A 23,367-nucleotide genomic window follows, 5' to 3' on the forward strand; every position below is an offset into this window, starting at 1 on the left:
GGCGCCGGCAGGGGGAGCTTCGCGGCGCGCGGTGGGCGGGAGCACCTGGCGCCTGCCCCGCAGTCAGGCCGCCCGGGTGAGGACGCGGCCTCCGGTCGCCTCCGCTCTGCGGCAGGGCCCCGGCGTCAGCGCTGCCAGCGGCCGCGGGTGCGGGCGGGCGCTGCGGGCCGCGTCTCTGCGCCTCCCCCCGGGCTGCGGGCCGACCGCCCCGCGCCGCCGCAGCGCCTGGCGCCCGCGCGGCCGCACCCCTGCCCAGCATGTCCGCGCTCGAGTGGTACGCCCACAAGTCCCTGGGCGACGGCATCTTCTGGATCCAGGAGCGCTTCTACGAGTCCGGCAACCGCGCCAACATCTGGCTGGTGCGCGGTTCCGAGCAAGACGTGGTGATCGACACGGGCCTGGGGCTGCGCAGCCTCCCGGAGTACCTGCACTCCGCCGGCCTCCTGCAGGACCTCGGGGCCGGGGGGGACGCGGCGGGCCGGCCCCTGCTGGCCGTGGCCACCCACGTGCACTTCGACCACTCCGGGGGCCTCTACCAGTTCGACCGGGTGGCGGTGCATCACGCCGAGGCCGAGGCGCTGGCTCGCGGGGACAACTTTGAGACGGTGACCTGGCTGTCTGACAGCGAGGTGGTGCGGGCGCCCAGCCCCGGCTGGAGGGCCAGGCAGTTCCGGGTGCAGGCGGTGCAGCCCAGCCTCGTCCTGCAAGACGGTAAAGGGCCCTCGGGCGCGCGCTTGCTCAGGGCGGGAGGGATGCGTGCTGCAGCCCTAGGCTGGGAGGGATGCGTGCTGCAGGCCTAGGCCGGGAGGGATGCGTGCTGCAGGCCTAGGCCGGGAGGGATGCGTGCTGCAGCCCTAAACTGGGAGGGATGCGTGCTGCAGCCCTAGGCTGGGAGGGATGCATGCTGCAGCCCTAAGCTGGGAGGGATGCTTTGCTGCAGCCCTAGGCCGGGACGGATGCATGCTGCAGCCCTAGGTTGGCTCCTTGTCACATCGAGGAAACCCCGCCACTGTTGACCCCCCAGCCAGTTTCTTGCGTCGGGTACACTGGTAACCTCACAGGGGCTTGCGACTAGGGAGGTCCCATTCTTTTCTCTGAACACCGGTCTGGTTTCCAGGAGCTTTTTCTAGCGAAAAGACTTTTAAGAAATGACTCTTGATAGAGTTCACGACATGCTCTGTGCTTTCGAGAACGGCTGACTTCACGGGCTACGTCGGTGGTCGCCGCTGGGCATGAGCGATGCCCACCTGTAGGTTCAGAAAGCCCTTGGAGAGCAGCGGTTCCAGTCTGCTCGTGCAGCCTCGTCTTCCACATGGGTTTCTGTCCTTGATGTCGCCTCATTAGAGAAAAGCTTGATAGCGAACGTAAAAAAGTAGAATATGTGATTCTTACAGGATGACGATATATGGTCTGGTTTCGAGCAAGGCCTGAGAAAAATCAATAAGAAGGTTATTTCCGGTGATAGTGAAGTATGTGGTCTGATGCATGGAGAGCCTTGGGCTCTGTAATAAAAGACGAGATGCGGATCGGAGAGAAACTAATGGGATAAAATGTAAGAGTAGGGCCCCAGCCCTCTCAATCCCAAGCAGGCACTTACAATTGAGGTAATTAGCCACAAGAGCAATATTTGTATATTAATTTCCTTCTTTTCTTTTTTAGAATGCTTTGTTGATTTCATTTTATCTTCACAGCACGTTTGAAGCGAGGTGGCTGACCCCTAATTAAATGGCTTGCCGAGGGCAGCCCCGGTGGCCCAGTGGTTTAGCGCTCCCTTTGGCCCAGGGCCTGACCCTGGAGACCAGGGATCCAGTCCCCCGACGGGCTCCCTGCATGGGGCCTGCTTCTCTCTCTGCCTCTCTCTCTCTCTCTCTCTCTCTCTCTCATGAATAAATAAAATCTTCAAAAAAAATTTTTTTTAGATAAATAAATACATAAATAAATAAATAGGCTTGCTGAGAGTCCACAGAGCATGATAGTGACAAAAGCTAGGATTTGAACCAAGGTGCAATGGATTAAAGCATGTACATCATAAATACTACCCCATAAACATATTATGGTAATTCTGAGTAGGATGTGAAACCCCCTTCTCACATTTTTATCTTGAAACCATTTTATTTATTTATTTATTTTTTAAAGATTTTATTTATTTATTCATGAGAGACACACAGAGAGAGAGGCAGAGACACAGGCAGAGGGAGAAGCAGGCTCCATGCAGGGAGCCCGACGTGGGACTTGATGGACGTGGGACTTGATCCGGGGACTCCAGGATCACACCCTGGGCGGAAGGCAGGTGCCAAACTGCTGAGCCACCCAGGGATCCCCTCTTTTCACATTTTAATTACCAATTTTATTAAAACGTTCCTCCAAGAGGTAGAAAAATCCTGTTGCTGCAGCACAATAAGGCTACTTTATGACTGACCAATATGACAAATAATGTAATATCTTTACAAAAATCAGTTTATTGTATAAATAAGATCTTGATCACTGGAAATATAAAAAAAAAAAATAGAAAGCAAGATTCTCTCCCTCACACCCCACCCAAAAAGTCTTTTCATTAAAATATTATATCTAAAGATTAAAAAAAAAAAAGACTGGTTATGTGGGAGTCATTATCTGACAATTTGAGGGGAAAGAAAAGTACATTCACAGTATTTCTTGTATTTCTTGATAAAATTGATACTTTTTAGAGATAGGATTTTCATGCACTTGATAGGTATTCAAAGTAAATTAATTATAGCACTGAGACCAAAAAAAAAATGTTTGCATTAGTATTTAATATATATTAACTGGTCTGAATGAATACATTATTTCTGATTTGTTTACTTTTGCTCCTGTGCCAGCAATAGGAAATCAATTGTGAAAGAATGTTTGTTTGTTTTTGTTTTTAAAGATTTTATTTATTTATTCATGATAAATAGAGAAATAGAGAGAGGCAGAGACACAGGCAGAGGGAGAAGCAGGCTCCATGCAGGGACTGATGTGGGACTTGATCCCACAACTCCAGGATCATGCCCTGAGCCAAAGGCAGAGGTTCAACCGCTGAGCCACCCAGCCATCCCAATTGTGAAAGAATTTTAAGAATTACTATTTTATAGATGAAGAGTCCAACCAGGCCTGAATATCCTGCCTAGGTCACATAGTCAGTTTGAGAGCTGGAACTAGAACCCAGGTTTCCTAAATTCCAGTTGATGGTGGTAGCATTATAGCATTTTGGAACTGCAGGGAGGCCTGGCAAGCTACTTGTGTGGTGCTTTACACCTCTGCAGGTGTGGAAAAAAAAGCTTAATATTTACCAAACACCTAAACTTGAAAATAGTGTGTTAAAATTAAAAGTTGTTTTTCATTAGAAGCAGAATGCCTCACCTCTCAAGTAGAATCTAATTTTCTCTTTTTCAGGAATATTAATTTCCTTTCTCTTCTGAATGGTGTGGCCTGCTAAAACTTGCTGTTATCATAATCCAAATGCCTTGAAGGAGATATAAAATATTTATATGAAAAACTCATACATAGTTACACACACACATGAACAGCACACACCCAAACAACATAAAGTCATTGCTTTAGTTACAGCATAAGGAGGCTGAAGTCATTAGTTTATTACATTACAGTTAATGACTTGATGTTCACCTGTCATAAGGCAGCATAAATCTGGGCACTGTATAATAACCCAAAAGCTGACTTTGGGTTATGAGAGACAAGGAGAGATCATCATCCAGTATGTCATCTTTGATGGAAAAACAACTCCCCCTACTAATAGTGAAATAGTGTCCTCCTATAAGAAGATAGATAAACTTTAGGTAAATAGAGCACCTTCTTCTTCACTGGGCACACATCTTTTTGTCTGTTTTTCACAATATTCAAGTGATATGAATTGTAGACATTTGGTCCCCTATTATATATGTTTAAACAATTTGCCCTGAGTCACCAAGATAATTACACAGTTATGACAGGTGGACTTAAATCGTTTGGGGAGGTTAAAAACAAAAAATCGATTCCAGAAAGGTAGCAGATTGAAAAACACATCTATCTTGACTCCAGTCCCAAACCTAAGACTAGAATAAAGGGACCATGGTTTGTCTGTTTAACTATAAATCTCTATTGAATTATTTTAGACGCTGGAGAGTAAATGTGATGACTGAGTCAGCAGTTTTATCTCCTGACAGTGAGGGGAAATCAAGAGCCAATCCAGTTTGTACTGCAGGAACCTTAAAAGACCCAGGAATTAGCAGTAGCTGGTACCTTAGTGGAGGCAAAGGAAAGAATACTAAAATAAGTAGAATTAGTTGAAAACCATTTAAGAAACTGTTAAAATTCTGGAATGCCCATTCGGTTAGTGTGTTCTCTGGGGAGAGTAAAGCAGAGGAGTTTCTTGATTGAAGGATGCTGAGTACCTTTGAGCTCAGAATTCAGTATGGAAAACAGATATGTGTGTGTGTGTGTGTGTGTGTGTGTGAGAGAGAGAGAGAGAGAGAGAGAGAGAGAGAGAATGTTTCCTACTAGTTTTCAAGAAGGATGAAAGCCAGATCTTTACTCCCTAAGTAGCAAATTGGAAGAATCTTATCTGGCAAATGTATTCAGCCCTGGAGGAAAAACTAAGATGATGATCCTTAAGTCAGTCTTTGGCTTGATGTCTCTACAGTGAAGCCTTGGTCAACTAGTTCCAATGCATGTGTTTTAAGCAGCCTTTTCATGCCCATTCTTAAACAGGCAACCAAGCATTATGAAAAATCTGAGAAAATCGTCTAACATGAGATCAAATACTGAAATACACAGCATAAAGCTAGTGAGAGCGGAAGACTATCATTAATAGCATCAGGGGATAACAGAAGCTATTGCATTCAAGATATCCAAGAGACGGCAGCCCAGGTGGCTCAGTGGTTTAGCACCACCTTCAGCCCAGGGCCTGATCTTGGAGACCACGGATTGAGTCCCACATTGGGCTCCCTGCATGGAGCCTGCTTCTCTCTCTGCCTGTGTCTCTGCCTCTCTCTCTCTCTCTCTCTCTCTCTAAAGAATAAATAAATAAAATCTTTAAAAAAAAGATATCCAAGAGATAATAGGATGCTTTATTTTTTTTTAAGATTTTATTTATTCATAGAGACAGAGAGAGAGGGGCAGAGACATAGGCAGAGGGAGAAGCAGACTCCTTAAAGGAAGCCTGACGTGGGACTCGATCCAGGGTCTCCAAGATCACACCCCAGGCTTCAGACGGCGCTAAACCGCTGCGCCACCGGGGCTGCCCAATAGGAAGCTTTAAAAATAAGCAACAGAACAGTATGTGCACACACACACACACACACACACACACACACGAGCTCTTGGAATTTAAAACGACAGAAGTTTCTTTTTTTTTTTTTTTTTTAGATTTATTTATTTCAGAGAGAAAATACTTGTGACAGGGGGAGGGGCAGAGGGTGAGGGAGGGAGAGGGAGAGAGAGAGGAGAGAGAAGCAGAAATTGCCCGCTGCCTGATGTGGGGCTCAACATGAGGGTTGATCTCGTGATCCTTAGATGATAATCTGAGCTGAAATCAATAGTCAGTTGCTTAACCAACTGAACCACCCAGATGCCCCTAAAATGGCAGAAGTTTCTTAGAAGAACTGGAAGATAAAGTTGAAAACCTTAAAAAGAAAAGAGCAGATAGGCAAAATGATGACTAGGAGAGGACCAGTTTGGAAAATTCAACATTGGAATAAAAGAAGCACAAGTGGAATAGAGAAAGTGGGGGAAAAGAAAACATAACAGATTATTCATGAAAATATCCCATAATTAAGAGACATAAATTTTCAGATTGAGAGAACCCACAGAGTGTCTAGCATGAATGAAAACACACCCAACCAAAGGCATATTATTGTAAAATTGCAGAATACTGGAATCAAACTTCCAGAAATTTTAATTTAAAAAGTCATTTATACAGGGGCACCTGGAGTGGCTCTGTCGGTTAAGTGTCCAACTCTTCCGTTTCAGCTTAGGTCATGATTTCAGGATCCTGGGATCAAGCCTTGTGTAAGGCTCCGTGCTCAGTGGGGAGTCTGCTTGAGATTCTATCTTGTCTCTGTCACCACCCCCCACACATACTTCTCTCTCTCTCTCTCTCTCTCTCTCAAATAAATAAATCTTAAAAAAAAAGTCATCTGCACAGATCATAATGGCTTTGGAGCTAAAGAAGGAAAACTATGCCTTATTTGAATACAATTTATTTCCAGCTTAGAATTCTGCATCCATTTCACTAACAGTCATATACTCAAAAAGATTGTTTCCCACATGCTGTTGCTTAGAAAGTTACTACTATATAATTTTATCTTGGGCAGCCCGGGTGGCTCAGTGGTTTAAGTGCCTGCCTTCAGCCCAGGGCGTGATCCTGGAATCCTGGGATCAAGTCCCACGTCGGGCTCCCTGCATGGAGCCTGCTTCTTCCTCTGCCTATGTCTCTGCCTCTCTCTCTTTATGTGTGTCTATCATGAATAAATAAATAAAATCTTTAAAAAATAATAATAATTTTATCTTAGTTACTCCCTTCAAAATAAGGAAGTAAAGCAAGAGGGAGACATGAAATACAGGAAACAAGAGATTTAATACAAGAGATAGTTGGAAGGAAGCATCAGGATAATGGCAAAGATGATACTTTGAACAATGATACTATGCCAGGCATAAAGACCTCCACATTGGAGCTGTTAAATCATTACTCTTTTGCAGGGTGAGAGGATGAGAAATACATAGTTCCAAGAGATGAAGAGTAAAAGAGCTAAAAATTCATGTATTTCGTAGTGGAAGTCAATCAATATCATCTAAAATTTAAAAACCAAGAAATGGTAATACATGAATGAAATCAGTACAGTGTATCTAATTGGTAAATCAAGAAATGAAATATAAAAATTATTTAGAGATGGGTATATCCAGTAGAGGCAGCTACCAGAAGAAAAATTGTTAAAAAGTGGTGGATTCTTGGAGCAGGATTGGAGACAGAGTCAGAATGGAGCAAGTAACTTTTTCTTATATTTTAAGCCCTTCTAGGATATCTTAATTGAAATATGTACATATATTTCTTTGATTAAAAATGAAGTAAAAGGTTGGGGAATACCAAGATGGGAAAGGGTATTTGAGAAGCCTAGAGAAGTTTAGTATGGCTGCAATCTGATACAACTGGGTCAGGGTGAGGGCTTGGAAAGATATTGTTCATGAATGTGTATTATATATTTATATATGGCATTTATATATAAATACATTTCACAGGCAATTCTGATTCTTGTAAGAGCAGTCATGATGAAATTATATATGTGAGCATTATAAGCATATGGGAGGCATTTATAAAGCCACAGAGTAATGGCAGATCTACTGATATTTAGCCATCATGACCTTATCAACTGCTTACAATTGGTATCCATTTTGATAGGTGGGCACTTATGACTTACCTTGCTAAATATCTTGAATATCACCTGGAAAGATCTGTAAGATTCCAATTAGCTACAGCTGTTTTTTGGGAGGGTTTCCCTCACTCCCCTCCTTTCTATACACTTACAAAAAAATCGATCTCCAACAACTATTATATTACACTAACTTAGCTATAATTTCTTACCTTACTTGCCAACCATACATAAATGACAGTGGTTTGTGATTCCCCAGAGGCACTTTAAATATAGAGCAACTATCTTGTAAAGGAGGCTGGCCCCTTATGACTAGAATGCAGAAAAAGTTGAGTGTCTGAATCCATCTTAACATAATTACTGCGATTCAAGAAAATACCAGAACAATCCCTGTTCTCACTCCTGGCCCCACTGAACTGTTTTGTCACTATGGTGTTTTGTTTGTTTCTTTGTTTTTTTTCTGAAAAGTTTCTACAAATTCAATCATATATGATCTTTTGTGTCTGTCTTCTTTCATGTGGAATGATGTTTTGGAGATTTGTCCATGTTGTACCTTTTAATAATTCATTCCTTTCTCTTGCTCAGAAATAATCCATTTATGGATATAACATATTTTATCTACTCACCTGTTGAAGGAAATTTGAATCTTTCATTTATTTGAGAGAGAGAGAGGACTTGTGTGCATGTATGAGTACGGTGGTGGGACAAAGGGAGAGAAAAAATCTTAAGAGGCTTCATGCCCAGTGCAGAGCCCAACGAAGGGCTCAATCTCACAACCCTAAGATCATGACCTGAGCCAAAATCAATAGCTGGATGCTTAACTGCTGAGACACCCAGGCACCCTTGGTTTCAGGCTGTTACTAATAAAGCTGCCATGAACATCTGCATGCAAGTCTTGTGTGGATGCATGTTTTCATTTCCCTTGGTAGATACCTAAGAATGGAATTCCTGATCTTATGGTAAGTGGACGTTAATTTTTTAAGAAAGTTCCTGTTTGTCAATGTAGTTATACCATTTTACATTCCCAAATGCATCCCAAACTGGATGAGAGTTCCAGTTTCTCCACATCTTTGTCAACACTTGATTTTGTCAGTCTGTTTTTATGTTAGCCAGTCAAGTGAGCAAGTAGTGATATTTCATTGTGGTTTAATTTGCATCTCCCTAATAACTAATTAATTTGAGCATATTTTCAGGTACTTATTTGCTATTCAAATATCTTCCTTGTTAAAAGGTCTATTAAAATCTCTTCTTTTAAAAAATTTTTATCTTTTGGGCAGCCCGGGTGGCTCAGCAATTTAGTGCCACGTTGGGTCCAGGGCCTGATCCTGGAGATCCAGGATTGAGTCTCACGTCAGGCTCCCTGCATGGAGCCTGCTTCTCCCTCTGCCTGTATCTCTGCCTCTCTCTCTCTCTCATGAATACATAAAATCTTTTAAAAAATAAAAAAAATAATAAAATTATCTTTGTATTATTCTTGAGTTATAAATATTCTTTATGTATTTGGAATTCAAGTCCTTTATCAGACGTATGTTTTGCAAATATTTTCTCCCAATGTATACCTTGCTTTTTTTCTTTTTTTTTTTTTTAAGATTTTATTTATTTATTCATGAGAGACACAGAGAGAGGCAGAGACACAGACAGAGGGAGAAGCAGGCTTCTCACAGGCAGCCCAATGCGGGACTCCATCCCTGGACCCGATTCACCCCCTCAGTGAAGGCAGACTTTCAACTGCTCAGCTACCCAGGCATCTCGCCTTTTTGCTTTCTTAATGGTATATTTTTAAGCAAGAATGTTGATAACTTGGATGAGTTTAATTAGTCATTTTTCTTTATGCTTTATTTGTGTCATATCTAGCAGCTATGTCTAGCCCAAGATCCAAAGATTTTCTATTTTTTTATTTGCATTTTTTCATATACCTTTTAAATTGAGATTTCCAATTTCTGCAAAAAAGGTCAAGATTTTGACTGAGATTATATTAAACCTAGTAGATCTATACTTATGATTACAGTAGCCCTTAGCCATATGAGACTTACCTAAATACAAATTTGAGTTACTTAGGATTGATTAAAATTAAAATTCTAGTGCATTTGACTTATTTCAAGTACCATTAGCCAGAGGCTAGTGGCTACCCTATTGGACAGTGTTGATACAGAATATTTCAGTAATCTCTGAAAGATCTATTGGACAGTGCAGCTATAGGAAAAATCAAATTTAAATACCATCTTAGCAATTTTGAGGCTTCCAGTTAAATGACATGGCATCCCTCTCCTTTTATTTAGGTCTTTAATTTCTCTTAATAGTGTTTTTATACTTTTTCAGTGTATAGATATAAAAGACATCTTTTATTAGATTTTCCTCCCTAAGTATTTTATTCTTCTTGATGCTGTTGTGAATGAAATGGCTTTTATTTTTTTTTATTTTTATTTATTTATGATAGTCACACAGAGAGAGAGGCAGAGACACAGGCAGAGGGAGAAGCAGGCTCCATGCACTGGGAGCCCGACGTGGGATTCAATCCCGGGTCTCCAGGATCGCGCCCTGGGCCAAAGGCAGGCGCTAAACCGCTGCGCCACCCAGGGTTCCCTGAAATGGCTTTTAAATTCATTTTTTGATTGTTCACTGGTAATATATAGAAATACAGTTGATTTTTGTATCTTATCTTGTACCCCGTGACATTGTTAAACTTGCCTTTTAATTCTCTTTTTTTGTACATTTCTTAGAATTTTCTACAAAAAAATCTTATCTATGAATAAAGATAGATTTACTTCTTTTCCAACTCTGTGTGACTTTATTCTCTTTTTCTTGTCTTACTGCAGTGGCTAGAATCTTTAGTGTAATGTTAAATAGAAATGGCAAAAGTAAACATCCTTGCCTTGTTCTTACCTTAGGAAGAAAACCTTTAGTGTTTCTATTCAGTGATATATTAGCTGTAGGTTTTTCATAGGTGCCCTTTATCAAGTTGAGGACCTTTCCTTCTCTTTCTAGTTTGCTGAGTTTTATCACTAGTAAGGGTTGGATTTTGTCATATGCTTTGCCACATCTATCGAAATGTTCATATGGCATTTCTCTTTTATTTTACTAATATAGTATATTACATTACTTGATTTTCAGACATCAAACCAAATTTACATATCTGTGATAAACCCCATTTGATCATTATTCTATTATAAATTGCTGTATTTAATTGGCCAATATTTTGATATAGATTTTGAGACTACTTTCATTACGAATATTGTTTTGTAGTTTTCTTTTTTTACATTGTCTTTGTCTAAAATTGCATTTGAAAACTTTCCCTCCTCATTGATACTCTGAAAGTCTAGATTCTTTCCCTGTCTTGAGTGATTGACACAATTGACCAATGAAGCCATCTTTGAGCCTGGACTTTTCTTTGTGGGAGATTTAAATTATTAATCAATTTCTCTGCTTTATATAGGTCTATTTAGATTTTCGATTTCTTCTTCAATCACTTTAGGTAATTTGTCTTTAAGAATATTTATTTATTTATTTATTTATTTATTTATTTATTTATTTATTTATTTTTATTGGAGTTCGATTTGCCAACATATAGCATAACATCCAGTGCTCATCCCGTCCAGTGCCCCCCTCAGTGCCTATCACCCAGTCACCCCATCCCCCTGCCCACTTCCCCTTCTGCTACCCCTTGTTCGTTTCCCAGAGTTAGGAGTCTCTCATGTTCTGTCTCCCTTTCTGATATTTCCAACTCATTTTCTCTCCTTTGCCCTTTATTCCCTTTCACTATTTTTTATATTCCCTGTATGAATAAACCGTATAATGTTTGTCCTTCTCCGATTGACTCGCTTCACTCAGCATAACACCCTCCAGTTCCATCCACATCGAAGCAACTGGTGGGTATTCGTAGTTTCTGATGGCTGAGTAATATTCCATTGTATACATAGACCACATCTTCTCTATCCATTCATCCGTTGATAGACACCAACGCTCCTTCCACAGTTTGGCTATTGTGGACATTGCTGCTATGAACATTGGGGTGCAGGTGTCCTGCCAAGATTTCCTGCATCTGAATCTTTGGGGTAAATCCCCAGCAGTGCAATTGCTGGGTCGTAGGGCACATCTATTTTTAACTCTTTGAGGAACCTCCATACAGTTTTCCAGAGTGGCTGAACCAGTTCTCATTCCCAAAAACAGTGCAAGAGGGTTCCCCTTTCTCCAAATCCTCTCCAACATTTGATGTTTCCTGTCTTGTTAGTTATTCACCATTCTCGAATCTATTTTAACTAAGTTGTCAAATTTGTTGACTTAAAGATATTCATAACATTCCCATATACTCCCTTTAATTTCCTTAGAGTAATAGTGATACCCTTTCTTTCTTTCCTAATTTTTGAACTTTGTGTTTTCTCTAATTTTTTTTCATTCAATTACTTTGTACTTAATTTGCTCCTTTTCCTAACTTCTTAAGATTGAAACTTTAGTTAGAAACTCTGATTTTAAACAGTTAACCCTTTATAAATAAGCATTGAAAGCAATAAATTTTTTTCTAAGCACTGTGTTAGCTGCATCCCATAAATTTGGATACATTTTATTTTTATTTTCATTCAATTCAAGAGATTTTCTAATCTCCTTTGGGATTTCATCCTTGATCCATAAGTTATATAGAATCGTGATGCTTACTTTGTGCATATCTGGGTATTTCCCATATTTATGTTTGTTACTAATTTCTCATTTGATTATGTTGTAGTTAAACAACATATTTTTATGATTTTATTCCTTTCATATTTTCTGAGACTTATTGATGGCCTCACTGTATACCCCAGTGAATATCCCATGTGCAGTAAAAAGAATATATGCTCTTTTAAGAAAAAGAATTTTATATATGTTACTTAGGTCAAGTTGGTTGATAGTGTTGTTCATGTTTTCTGTAGTCTTACTATTTATCTACTTATTTATTTACAAATTATTTAGAGAGGAATATTTAAATCTCTAAGGATAATTGTTAAACTGTTTATTCTTTTTTTTTAAGATTTTATTTATTTATTCATGAGAGACACACACACACAGAGAGAGAGAGAGGCAGAGACACAGGCAGAGGGAGAAGCAGGCTCCATACAGGGAGCCTGATGTGGGACTCGATCCCGGGACTCCAGGATCACGCCCTGGGCTGAAGGCAAGCACTAAACCACTGAGCCACCCAGAGATCCTCTATTCTTTTGTTTTTTTTTTTTATTTTTTTGTTTTTTCCCCCCTATTCTTTTGTTAAAGATATTTATTTGAGAGAGCATGTGTGAGCAGGCTCTAGGGGAAAGGCAGAGGGAAGGGAGAGAGTCCTAAACTGACTCCACACTAAGCTGTCATGGGGCTCGATCTCATGAGTTTGAGATCCTGACCTTAGCCAAAATCAAGAGTCAGAGGATTAAATGACTAGGCTACCCAGGTACTCTTGAACTGTTTATTCTTATTTCAGTTCTATCAGTTTTTGCTTTGTGAATTTTAGTCTCTACTTTAGGTACAAGCACATTCATAATGTTTTAGTGTGTTGACTTAATGTATATCCTAATAAAATATACCTCTTTTCTATACTAATAGTCCTTATTTTGTCTAATATTAAAATAGCCACTCTAGATCTCTTATTAATCTTTATGTGGTATAACTTTTTCAACCTCTTTTTGTCTTTGACCTTATAGGTCCTCTCTTACAGACTGCATATGTATCTTGCTTTTTATTACTATTTTTTCAAGATGTTATTTATTTATTTGAGAGGGAGAGAGACGGTGCACACATGTGTATGGCGGGGGAGGAGGGTAGGTTCCCTGCTAAGCAGGGAGCCAGATAGGGGGCTCAATCCCAGGATTCTGAGATCATGACCTGAATGGAATTCAGACACTTACTCGATGAGCCATCTAGGCGCCCCATGTCTTTCTTTTTAAATCTATTTTGATAATCTCTGCCTTTGACTGGAATGTTTATCTCATTAACATTTAATGTAATTATTGATATAGTTGAATGTAAGTGTGCCATTTTGTTATTTGTTTTCTATGCCTTATTTCTTATCTATCCCTCTTCTCCTCTTTTATTGTTTTTTAGGTTTAACAAATTCTGATTTTTACACTGTTTTAATTCCTCTATTAACTTTTTAAAAAATATTTTATTTATTTATTCATGAGAGACACAGAGAGAGGCAGAGATATTTTTATTTATTTATTCATGAGAGACACAGAGAGAGGCAGAGATATAGGCAGGGGAGAAGTAGGCTCCCCGCAAGGAGCCCAATGTGGGACTTGATCCCGGACCCCGGGATTACACCCTAAGCCGAAGGCAGATGCTCAACCACTGAGCCACCCAGGCATCCCCCCTATTAACTTTTTAACTATATGTCTTTGATTTTTTTTTCTGCATGTATATATATTTGCACTAAAGATAACCATATGGAACTTTAAGATTATGATGATTTACTTAAATTAGTACTGATTTAAATCCAGTGAAACAGCAATTTTGCACTCATACCTCAAAGAGCAGCATTCATGAATTGTGTCATCAGGACACTGGTACCATGGATTTACTGAAAAATTAGTTTTGTGGTCAAATAAGTTTGAGAAATGGTACAATTATATCTCCCTTCTGTATATCTACAATGTAGATTAGCATATTAAAAAGTTGTCAGAAGCCTTGCAGAAAAAAAGAAGCTGCTTCATTTTCCTTGAAGGAAAGGTTTCCAAAACTCTTTGACTACAGCATCTTCCCTTTTTTTATGTATCCTAACAACCTGCAGAAATAGTGTTTCACATAACTCACTTGACAAACACTAGTCAAGCAAACAATAGAAATGAAATATGGGCAACTTATTTTTAAATCATTAAGAAATACTGTATTTTTGAAATAAAATTAAGTGTCATCCTTCCCTACAACCTCTTTGAAACCATCTAATGTTCTTTTATTCTTTAAGTGATTGAAGCAAGTATACAACATGTTTATCTGTAAAATCTGTTTCCATTTGTAGGGGATGTGATCAACCTTGGTGACAGACAGCTCACTGTTATGCACATGCCTGGTCACTCCAGGGGCAGTATTTGCTTACATGACAAAGACCGAAAGATTCTCTTCAGTGGAGACGTCGTGTATGATGGATCACTGATTGACTGGCTCCCGTACAGCAGGATAAGTGACTATGTTGGAACCTGTGAACGTCTGATAGAATTAGTGGACAGAGGTCTGGTAGAGAAGGTGCTTCCTGGGCACTTCAATACCTTTGGTGCTGAAAGGCTTTTTCGATTGGCTTCTAACTATATTTCAAAAGCTGGGATATGTCACAAAGTTTCTACTTTTGCCATGCGATCTCTTGCGAGTTTAGCCTTACGTGTAACAAATTCTAGGACCTCACCCTAGTATCTATACTGATGACCTATTGTGATGAATTCTGTAAATTAATCAAATTCATTTTGTGCTGTTTAAAATGATTAATAGTGAGCATTTCAAGAAGTGCTTTATTAGCGAAAAAAAGATTGAGAATGAGTAAGCCAAAAGTTTTGTTTAAATTTTTTCCTTTCTTCCAAATAAGAAATCACTTAAATAAGCTTTATAATTTGCCAAGCTCTCGTCTTGTAATATTTGTCATCTTGTAATATTCCAGAAATGACACAGAAATCTATGTGAAAGCAAAGAGGCATTTTGCAGTAACAGAAAGAACTGTCCTTGCCTTCCATTTGTCTTATTTTATTTCCTACGTGACCTAGAGAAAGAGGCATAAAATTTTATGTTTATACTCCAAACTTGGTATTTTGAGTATATTCTTTAAAGATAAAGGTTCTTGAGTTTAAAATACATTAGGACTCAATACAAACATAAAAATTAATATTTAGAATGACAGCTAAAATAATCCATTGTTATGGCACAGAGTTTTTATGCTTCATTTATTTATTCTTAATGTAATTATGGTGTATTATATGTTGTATAATTTTACTTACAGAGTACAATGAATTTTGTTTTATTGCAAAGCTTTAAATATAAATTGCAGAGTGCTTCAGTAAAAAGCTACTATATAGCGTTGTTTGTTATGTGAGTGTAATATTTTCGATCATAAAAATGAAATTCAAATGTCTGTAATCTAATTACAAATTGTCAGATTTCTCAAAAGGACACTGTCAGGCAAATTTGAAAATATACACATTGAAAATAATTTTTTATTATATCCTATTTTAATATTAACAGCTATTATAAACAAAATTTTTCTTGTTAAATAGCAGCTTCAGTATATGTATCATATTTTATAGTATCAGAAAACTATAGAGATCTACAACATCCTGATATAAATCATTCTTTTACTTACCATAACATACATGTGTACCACAGAAGGCTTTTCAGATGAATTGCAAAATACACATTAGATATTGACTTAGATTAATTGCCTTTTTTATCCTGATTCACAACACCTATTCCTGTTCAGTATTCTTTGTCTTGAATAAAAAGTCTACATTTATAAAGTTATAAGAAAGGTTACCCACTATTTAGTAAAATATTTTAGTTTGGTGCTCTTTATAATTTATTAAAAAGCCTTTTGGAATATTTCATAAAGGTTTTTTAAACAGGTTTTTCACTGCCTTTTTTATTATTGACATGTTCAAACCCAAACTGAGATAGCTTTGGAAACCAGATTTTTTAGTCTTAAGAAGGTTTAGGAAATTTTTATTTCTGAAAAATTAGTAAATGTTCCCACCCTATACCCACCCAGGTTCTTTAGTCTTTTATTCATTCAACACACACACACACACACACACACACACCATATGCATATACACAGTCACATAAATACATACATGCACAGTATTGTGCTAAACACTGTGGAAGTTTAAAAAGTCAAAGAGACTACATCTTAGCTGGAAGTAGAAAGCAAACAAAACATGACTAATATTATATGCAGGTTGAAGCTAATACAAATTACAGAATAGTTTCAGGGACATAAATGGAGGGATGTGGAGTTTGGTGAAGAAAAGATTCCTGAGGGAGAGGTTTTTTAGTCAGATTTGGAAAGATGATTTGTTGGGTAGTCAGGGTAGGGGACAAGAAGAGCCAAGAACAGGGATGGAAAGCACTGCTGTCTGAAGTAGGCTATTCCTTGTGACAATTTAAATTTAATTTTCAGGAATCTTAGATCATCCAAACACCAAGTATTTAGCATGAGAAAGGTGGGTTTGTGATTGTATATATGAGTCAAGCTGTACTGCCACCTGCCACCAAATGAGCATTCTCATTCAAGGCAGTAGGTCTGTTTCAATTGATAGTTCAACATCAAGAATATAGATTTGGTTCAGGGCAACTACAATCACTTAATGAGCCTTAAATATAGCCATTATTTTTATATCAGTAGCACAAAAGAAAACCAAAAGTCCTTAACCATTGACCATTTTATCATACTTTAGGACTTTTAAAAAAATCAGGGTATAGTAGGCACTAAGTTTTATTGAGAAATATTTAAGCCTGATGAAGGCTTTATTTCTTGAAAGTACAATTTTTCAAAACATGGTTAATTTTATTTTTAAATTTCCAATTTTTTTTCAGTTTTTCAAGTTGGACAAAAACATAAGACTGATATTTTGCTTTTGTTTCAGTATGAATAGATTGGGGAAAGGATCTATCATTCATTTAGTGCCCATGCTATGCATTTTAAAATATGCATTATTTGGTTTAATCCTGGCCCCGTGCCAAGAAGTAATTGACCAGCCTCACACAACATAACTTTGAACAAAGCTGGTAATTGAACACAGGTCTATCTGCCTCCCAAACTGTGCTCTTTCTCTTGTACCTGCACAATAACATAAAATTGGCAAAGTGTATTTTTACTTTTCCAGATGCCACATGTGCCAAGAATAAATCAAGTGATGTTAAGCATAATAATAGCATATTTTAAAAGAAGCTTTAAAAAAATATATTTTCACCCTGACAGTGACCCGTGTTATAATTTATGGTTTTGGAACTAAGAGTATGTAAGTATAATTCAAAGTTGTCAAAATGTAAGACATTTAGAAATAATTTTTATTTATATTGTTAATAACTTAATCTTTGGAAATTCATTTTCCTTGGTGTTTGCTTTTAACTAAGAAGTCTAAAAAAAACAAAAACCTTGTGTGTTATCCTGATATAGTTGAATAAATGACTATGTGTAGTTCTTATATGAATAGTAATATAATTGTGACATGCAAAAATTGTCTTATAATTTTCAGATACGTGTAAGTAAACATTTGTGTGATAAATATTAAAGTGGACGTTTTATTTCAATCTCTAGTTGGTATTTTTTTCTAATATTAGCAAATTCCCATTTAATTTCTAACAAGGATATTTCTTAGGTGAAGTGCAGTTTTGAAAATGTGTAATAAATAAGATATCAACTCTGTGGATAAGCATAAGGAATCCAGAAACTGAAAATGCCCATATAAACTTTTAATAGTTAATAAATATGGCATTTTTTACATTTTTTAAAATTTAAATTCAATTTGCTAACTAACATGTAGTATACACCCAGTACTCATCCCATCAAGTGTCCCCCCTCAGTGCCTGTTACCTAGTTACCCCATCCCCCAACCACCTCCCCGGTATTTTAAATCAATGGATAAAAGATAAACTAGAATGTATCCCAATTGTTACTGTGGGTAAAAAGACCCTCGACAACATAAAAATGAATTCCAAATGGAATAAAGACCTAAATTTGAAAAATGGAACCACATGTATATTAAAAGAAAATTTAAATCGTGATAAGAGATTACGATAGGGAAGATCTTTATATAGAAACAAAAAGCAGGATTATATCAAAGTTTAAAATGTCCTAGAACACAGATGCCATAAAGTGAAAAAGATAAATTAGAAGAAAATAATCACAAATTGTGTAACAGCAAAAAAAAATTTTTTTTAAAGCTATAAGGAATGCCTACAAATCATAAGAAAAAGGTCAATTACTATAAGGGAAGAAAGACCCTTCTTCTATCCTCAGGTTCTATGGCTGGGCCCAAGGATTAATCTTTAAAAAGACAAATTAATGAGAGCAAAGCATACAACTTTTATTGGATTTTAATATTTTTACATATATGTAAAAGGCTTATATATATAAGAAATGAAAAAACCCAAAGAAGTGGATAGGATTGAGAGTTTGCATATCATTTAAACAAAGAACAATAAACTGTAGAGACTGATGAGACAGGAAAAGGGGGTTTGGGCTAGGGTTGGTAAACTGTGGAAAAATGATTAGGAAATAGACGAGGGAAAATAATGAAAGACAAGGGTTATTCTAGAAGGTTTGTTGATATAGATTAATCTTGGTGTCAGCTCCCTGTCTCCAGTGATAAGAATGTTCTCTTGTTCCCGATACCAGGGAGGGCACCTTTCTCATGGGAAATTGTATGCCCCATTTTAGAGAGGGAAAAGTCAGAGGGACTTTCCTATATCTGCCTTTACCACTTGCCTTCATGGTCAATCAGTATGCCAAAGTGGCATATTTCGGGATGGCATGTTCTTTTCCCCTTTAGTACTACCTATTACAAAAATGGGTAAATTATATGAACAGGTTAGTCACAGAAGAGGAAACACAGGACAATAAACACACAGAATTATGCGGAACCTCAGCAGTAATCAGGAAAATGCATAAGTCATCAGACAGTTCACTGTAACCAGATAGGGAAAATTTGAGGACATGGAATACTGGCAAAGGTAAGGGTAAGTGGATATTTTCATGCTGTGCTGCTCAAAGTATAAAATGCTTCCAGCCACTTGGGAAGGGGGCAGTTTTGGAGTGTGATTTGGCACATTCTGATTTTGAGTTCAGAATGGGAGATGGAGCATACACCTTTACCTCTGCCCCTTTCTGAAACTTAGTAAAATGACAAGAAAATCTTTTTTTTTTTTAACTGGTAAAAACTAAAGAACATCAAGAATGGCAAAGAAGACAACGGCATCAACATTCTGATCCTGAAAAGCTGAGAGATGAACAAAAACTAACTTGGTAAACCCAAGAAAACAGAATGAATGCGGAAACCAAGAAGCAATCTTAGACAACACCCCTTCACCCCGACAAAAGGCTGATAAACTGAAAGTACCAGGCACTTCTAGGAGTTGTGGTAAAGGTCTTTTTTATTTAAATTCTCTGCAATTTAGACCACCAAATCCCTTCCTAACTACACTACTAAGCAATTTCCTCGCCCTCATCTTGGGGGGTAAAATTGGAGGCTATTTTAGATTTACCATGAAGTTAAGTAATCTGTAGCTAGGGGGTAGCACTTGCATGGACACCTGCCAAGGCTTGAGAGGGGCCCAAGAAATATGTTCAGATCGTCATTTTTTTTTTAATTTGCAAAGATAAATTATTTTTTATTCTTTCTCTCCAAACCCCCAAATTGCATGTTTCAGGTCCCACAAAACTGTAATCTGGTCCTGACTGTAGGTTTATTATGTAGAAAAGCTAAGGCAGGATCTCTATTCAGAGGAAACTAGACCTTGTTAAACTGGGGTCCTATGATGAAAAGAGAGGGATTTAGCAAAGGTTTATGTACAGTGAAAGTTTACATATTTAAAGTTCACACTCCCAGAGTCCTCTAACCTAGCTCAAAGAATGTTGGCAATTCTATCCTCCAGGCAAGAGATGGAAAGATCTTTTCTTAGAAATTTGACATCTATAGAGGTCTTAACATTGTTAAAATGTCAATTCTCCACAAATTGTTGTCTAGCTCCAGTGCAGTCCTTGTCAAAAAGAAAAGAAGAAAGAAAAAGGGAAGGAAGGAAGGGAGGGAGGGAGGGAGGGAGGGAGGGAGGGAGGGAGGGAGGAAGGAAGGAAGGAAGGAAGGAAGGAAGGAAGGAAGGAAGGAAGGAAGGAAGGAAGGAAGGAGAAAGAAAAATTTGACACCTAAAAGACCTAATGATACTGAATCTGGGATCCCCAAAGAAAGAGCCCAGTGAAATCACCTTACAACGCAGTTCACAATTGTAGGGCCTCCGTTCCTTGCCTCTCTTACACATAGACCTCTAAAATGTTCTACTCTTAAGTTTAAAAATATACACCAAAGCCAACAACTTATGGAAAAACAAAAGAATAAAGGAAAATAAATGGTAAAAAAAAAACACTTAAAGCAGTAAGAGAATTTAACAAAATAGCAATATATGACATCAACATTAAAAACCTATAGTCTTCACCAAAGAAGACATACCAGTGGCAAATAAGCAACTGAGAGGTTCTTAAATAGGTGAATGGAGGGCAGCCCTGGTGGCTCAGCGGTTTAGCGCCACCTGCAGCCCAGGGTGTGATCCTGGAGACCCGGGATCGAGTCCCACGTCAGGCTCTCTGTATGGTGCCTGCTTCTCCCTCTACCTGTGTCTCTGCCTCTCTCTCTGTCTCTATGAATAAATAAATAAAATCTTTAAAAAAAATAGGTGAATGGATAAACTGTACTATATCTAGATAATGGAATATTATTCAGTGCTAAAAAGAAATGAGCTATCAAGTCATGAAAAGATATGGAGGAAACAGAAATGCTTAGTACTAAGTAAAAGATACCAATCTGAAAAGACTACATGCTGTATGATTCTAACTATAATGATATTCTGGAAAAGGCAAACATTAGAGATGGTAAAAAGACCTGTGGGGGTGGGGAGGTCTGGGCGGTTCAGTTGGTTAAGCTTCTGATTCTTGACTTTGGCTCAGGTCACCATGTCAGTGTCAGGAGATCAAGTCCTGTGTTGGGCTCCATGCTCAGCAGGGAGTCTGCTTGGGATTCTCTCTCTCCCTCTCCCTCTGTTTCTTCCTACTGCACTCGTTTGTGCACTCTCTCTCTCTAAAATAATAAATAATTTTTTTTTTTTAAGACCTGTGGTTGCTAGGAGTTGGGGTTGGGGTTGGAGGAAGGGATAAATAGGTGGAATACATAATGATGGTTACAAGTCATTGTATAATTGTCAAACCCATAGAATGTACATCAAGAGTAAACCCTAATGTAGGCTGTGAACTTTGGATGATTATGATAGGTCAGTGTAGACTTATTAATTGTAACAAATGTTCCATTCTGATGGGGGATGTTGATGATGAAAGAGGCTATGCATGCTGAGGCAGGGAGCCTATGGGAAATCCCTATCTTCTACTCAATTTTATTATGAACATAAAACTCCTCTAAAAAAAAAAAGACTTTTAAAAATCTATAGTCTCTATTTATATGAACAAAAATGAATTCAAATATATAATTTATAATAATAATATGTACTTGAATATTTTTTAAATATCTAGGCATACACTTAAAATATGTAAGGAAACATATGTAAACATATCAGAAATATATATGAATATATATTTGAATATATAGGTTCAAAACACATAGAAGGAAAACTGTTTTAAAAAAATACTATGTACTTGGATAGAAACAGTGGGAGACAATTCTCCATAGGTCTCTCATGCTTCTGTGCAGCTGACAAACAGATACACTGACTGCCTTTGCTCCACACTATCTTTTTAAAAAGATGTTTATTGGGCACATGGGTGGCTTAGGGATTGAGCATCTGCCTTTGGCTCAGTTCACAATCTCAGGGCCCTGGGATCGAGTCCCACATTTGGCTCCTTGCAGGGAGCCTGCTTCTTCCTCTATGTCTCTGTGTCTCTCGTAAATAATTTTTTTAAAAAGAAAGGAAAATAGATGTCCATTATTAAGATATCATTTATGTACCATAAAATTTACCCTGTTAAAGTGTACAATTCAGTGGTTTTAAGTATACTCACTAAAATGTGCAACCAACATCACTATCTAACTCCAGAACATCACCCCAAAAAGAAATGTTGTACCCACTGGCAATCTCTCTGAATTTTCTCTCCCTGCCAGGCTCAGGTAACCACTAATCTACTTTCTGTCTCTAGGGATTTGCCTTTTCTAGCCATTTCAGATAAATGAAATGACACAGCATGTGTCTTTTGAGTCTGGCTTATTTCATTCAGTATGTTTTCAGGGTTCACTCATGTAGCCTGTATCACTATTTCATTTCTTTTTATTGCCAAATAATATTTGATCATATATACCACAGTTTGATTATTCATTTATTAGTTGATAGACATTTGGGCTGTTTCTACTTTTTCACTATTATTAAAAATTCTATGAACTCAAAGAAATATTTGTATGTGGCTGGGGACATGAGAGGCTAAATGGAACAGAGGGCAGCCAAGGCAGCAGAGCAAAGCACAGGTTCTTTTGATGTCACTTGTGATGAGTTGCAAGAGAAGAGTTGTCCAATCAGAAACGACACTTAATTTCTCCTGAGGTTAAATTTTTATATACTTCATGGGATGTTCCCGGGATTTGCCAATGCCTCATTTCCCATTATGAGTTTTAACTTAAGACACTGATCAAAATGACTAAAATATAATTCTATTGACTTTTTCTGTATTTATGAGGGACCTGGCAGTATGCTGCCTAGTAAAAGAAGACAACACTATATTATTATATTATTAGTCATAATTTCAGTTATGTTTTTAAATGCTTCTTGCTGGGCAGCCCGGGTGGCTCAGCAGTTTAGCACCACATTCACCCCAGGGCGTGATCCTGGAGACCCGGGATTGAGTCCCACATTGGGCTCCCTGCATGCAGCCTGCTTCTGCCTCTGCCTGTGTCTCTGCCTCTCTCTCTCTCTCTCTCTCTCTGTGGCTCTCATGAATAAATAAATAAAATCTTTAATAAAAAAATGCTTCTTGCCAAAGTCTTACTTTATAATTTGAATCTAGTATTATATGGGCCAGTGGTTTCAACCTGGTATGGATATGGAGTTTTACATAAATAAATATAGATGTCCAGGACCTATGCCAGATATACTGAATCCAGTCATTTAATATTCCTGGTATACTAGGTATATTATTTCTCAGGATTATATGTTATAGTTCAATATTTTTTTTTCTTTTCAAAATTATGATCATCTATTTTCTGTTTGTTTTTTATGATCATCTATTTTTATGGATCCGTTTTAACATTCACTGACCTCTGAAAATAGGTTTAATCATTGTCTTAAGGACATTTTGTCAATT

At 38.0% G+C, this 23,367-nt stretch overlaps 2 protein-coding genes across 2 annotated transcripts in view; one reads left to right on the forward strand and one right to left on the reverse strand.

Moving 5' to 3' along the window:
* POLR3G (RNA polymerase III subunit G) overlaps positions 1-23,367 on the reverse strand; it is a 103,159-nt gene that overhangs the window by 42,120 nt on the left and 37,672 nt on the right. The gene's annotated exons all lie outside the window — the stretch shown is intronic.
* Positions 5-17,609, forward strand: MBLAC2 (metallo-beta-lactamase domain containing 2). The gene is made up of 2 exons (XM_025437552.3): positions 5-711; positions 14,338-17,609. Exons 1-2 carry the CDS (start codon positions 258-260, stop codon positions 14,721-14,723), a joined length of 840 nt encoding a protein of 279 aa, XP_025293337.1. The 5' UTR covers positions 5-257; the 3' UTR covers positions 14,724-17,609.

The sequence above is a fragment of the Canis lupus genome, chromosome 3 (genome assembly GCF_003254725.2).
Source record: "Canis lupus dingo isolate Sandy chromosome 3, ASM325472v2, whole genome shotgun sequence".
Lineage (NCBI taxonomy): Eukaryota > Metazoa > Chordata > Mammalia > Carnivora > Canidae > Canis > Canis lupus.

Excerpts from the sequence above, each read along its gene's own strand:
- MBLAC2 (XM_025437552.3), top strand. The coding sequence starts at position 258 with ATGTCCGCGCTCGAGTGGTACGCCCACAAGTCCCTGGGCGACGGCATC. Across the intron at positions 712-14,337 it reads CAGCCTCGTCCTGCAAGACG|GGGATGTGATCAACCTTGGT; the intron begins GTAAAGGGCCCT and ends TTCCATTTGTAG.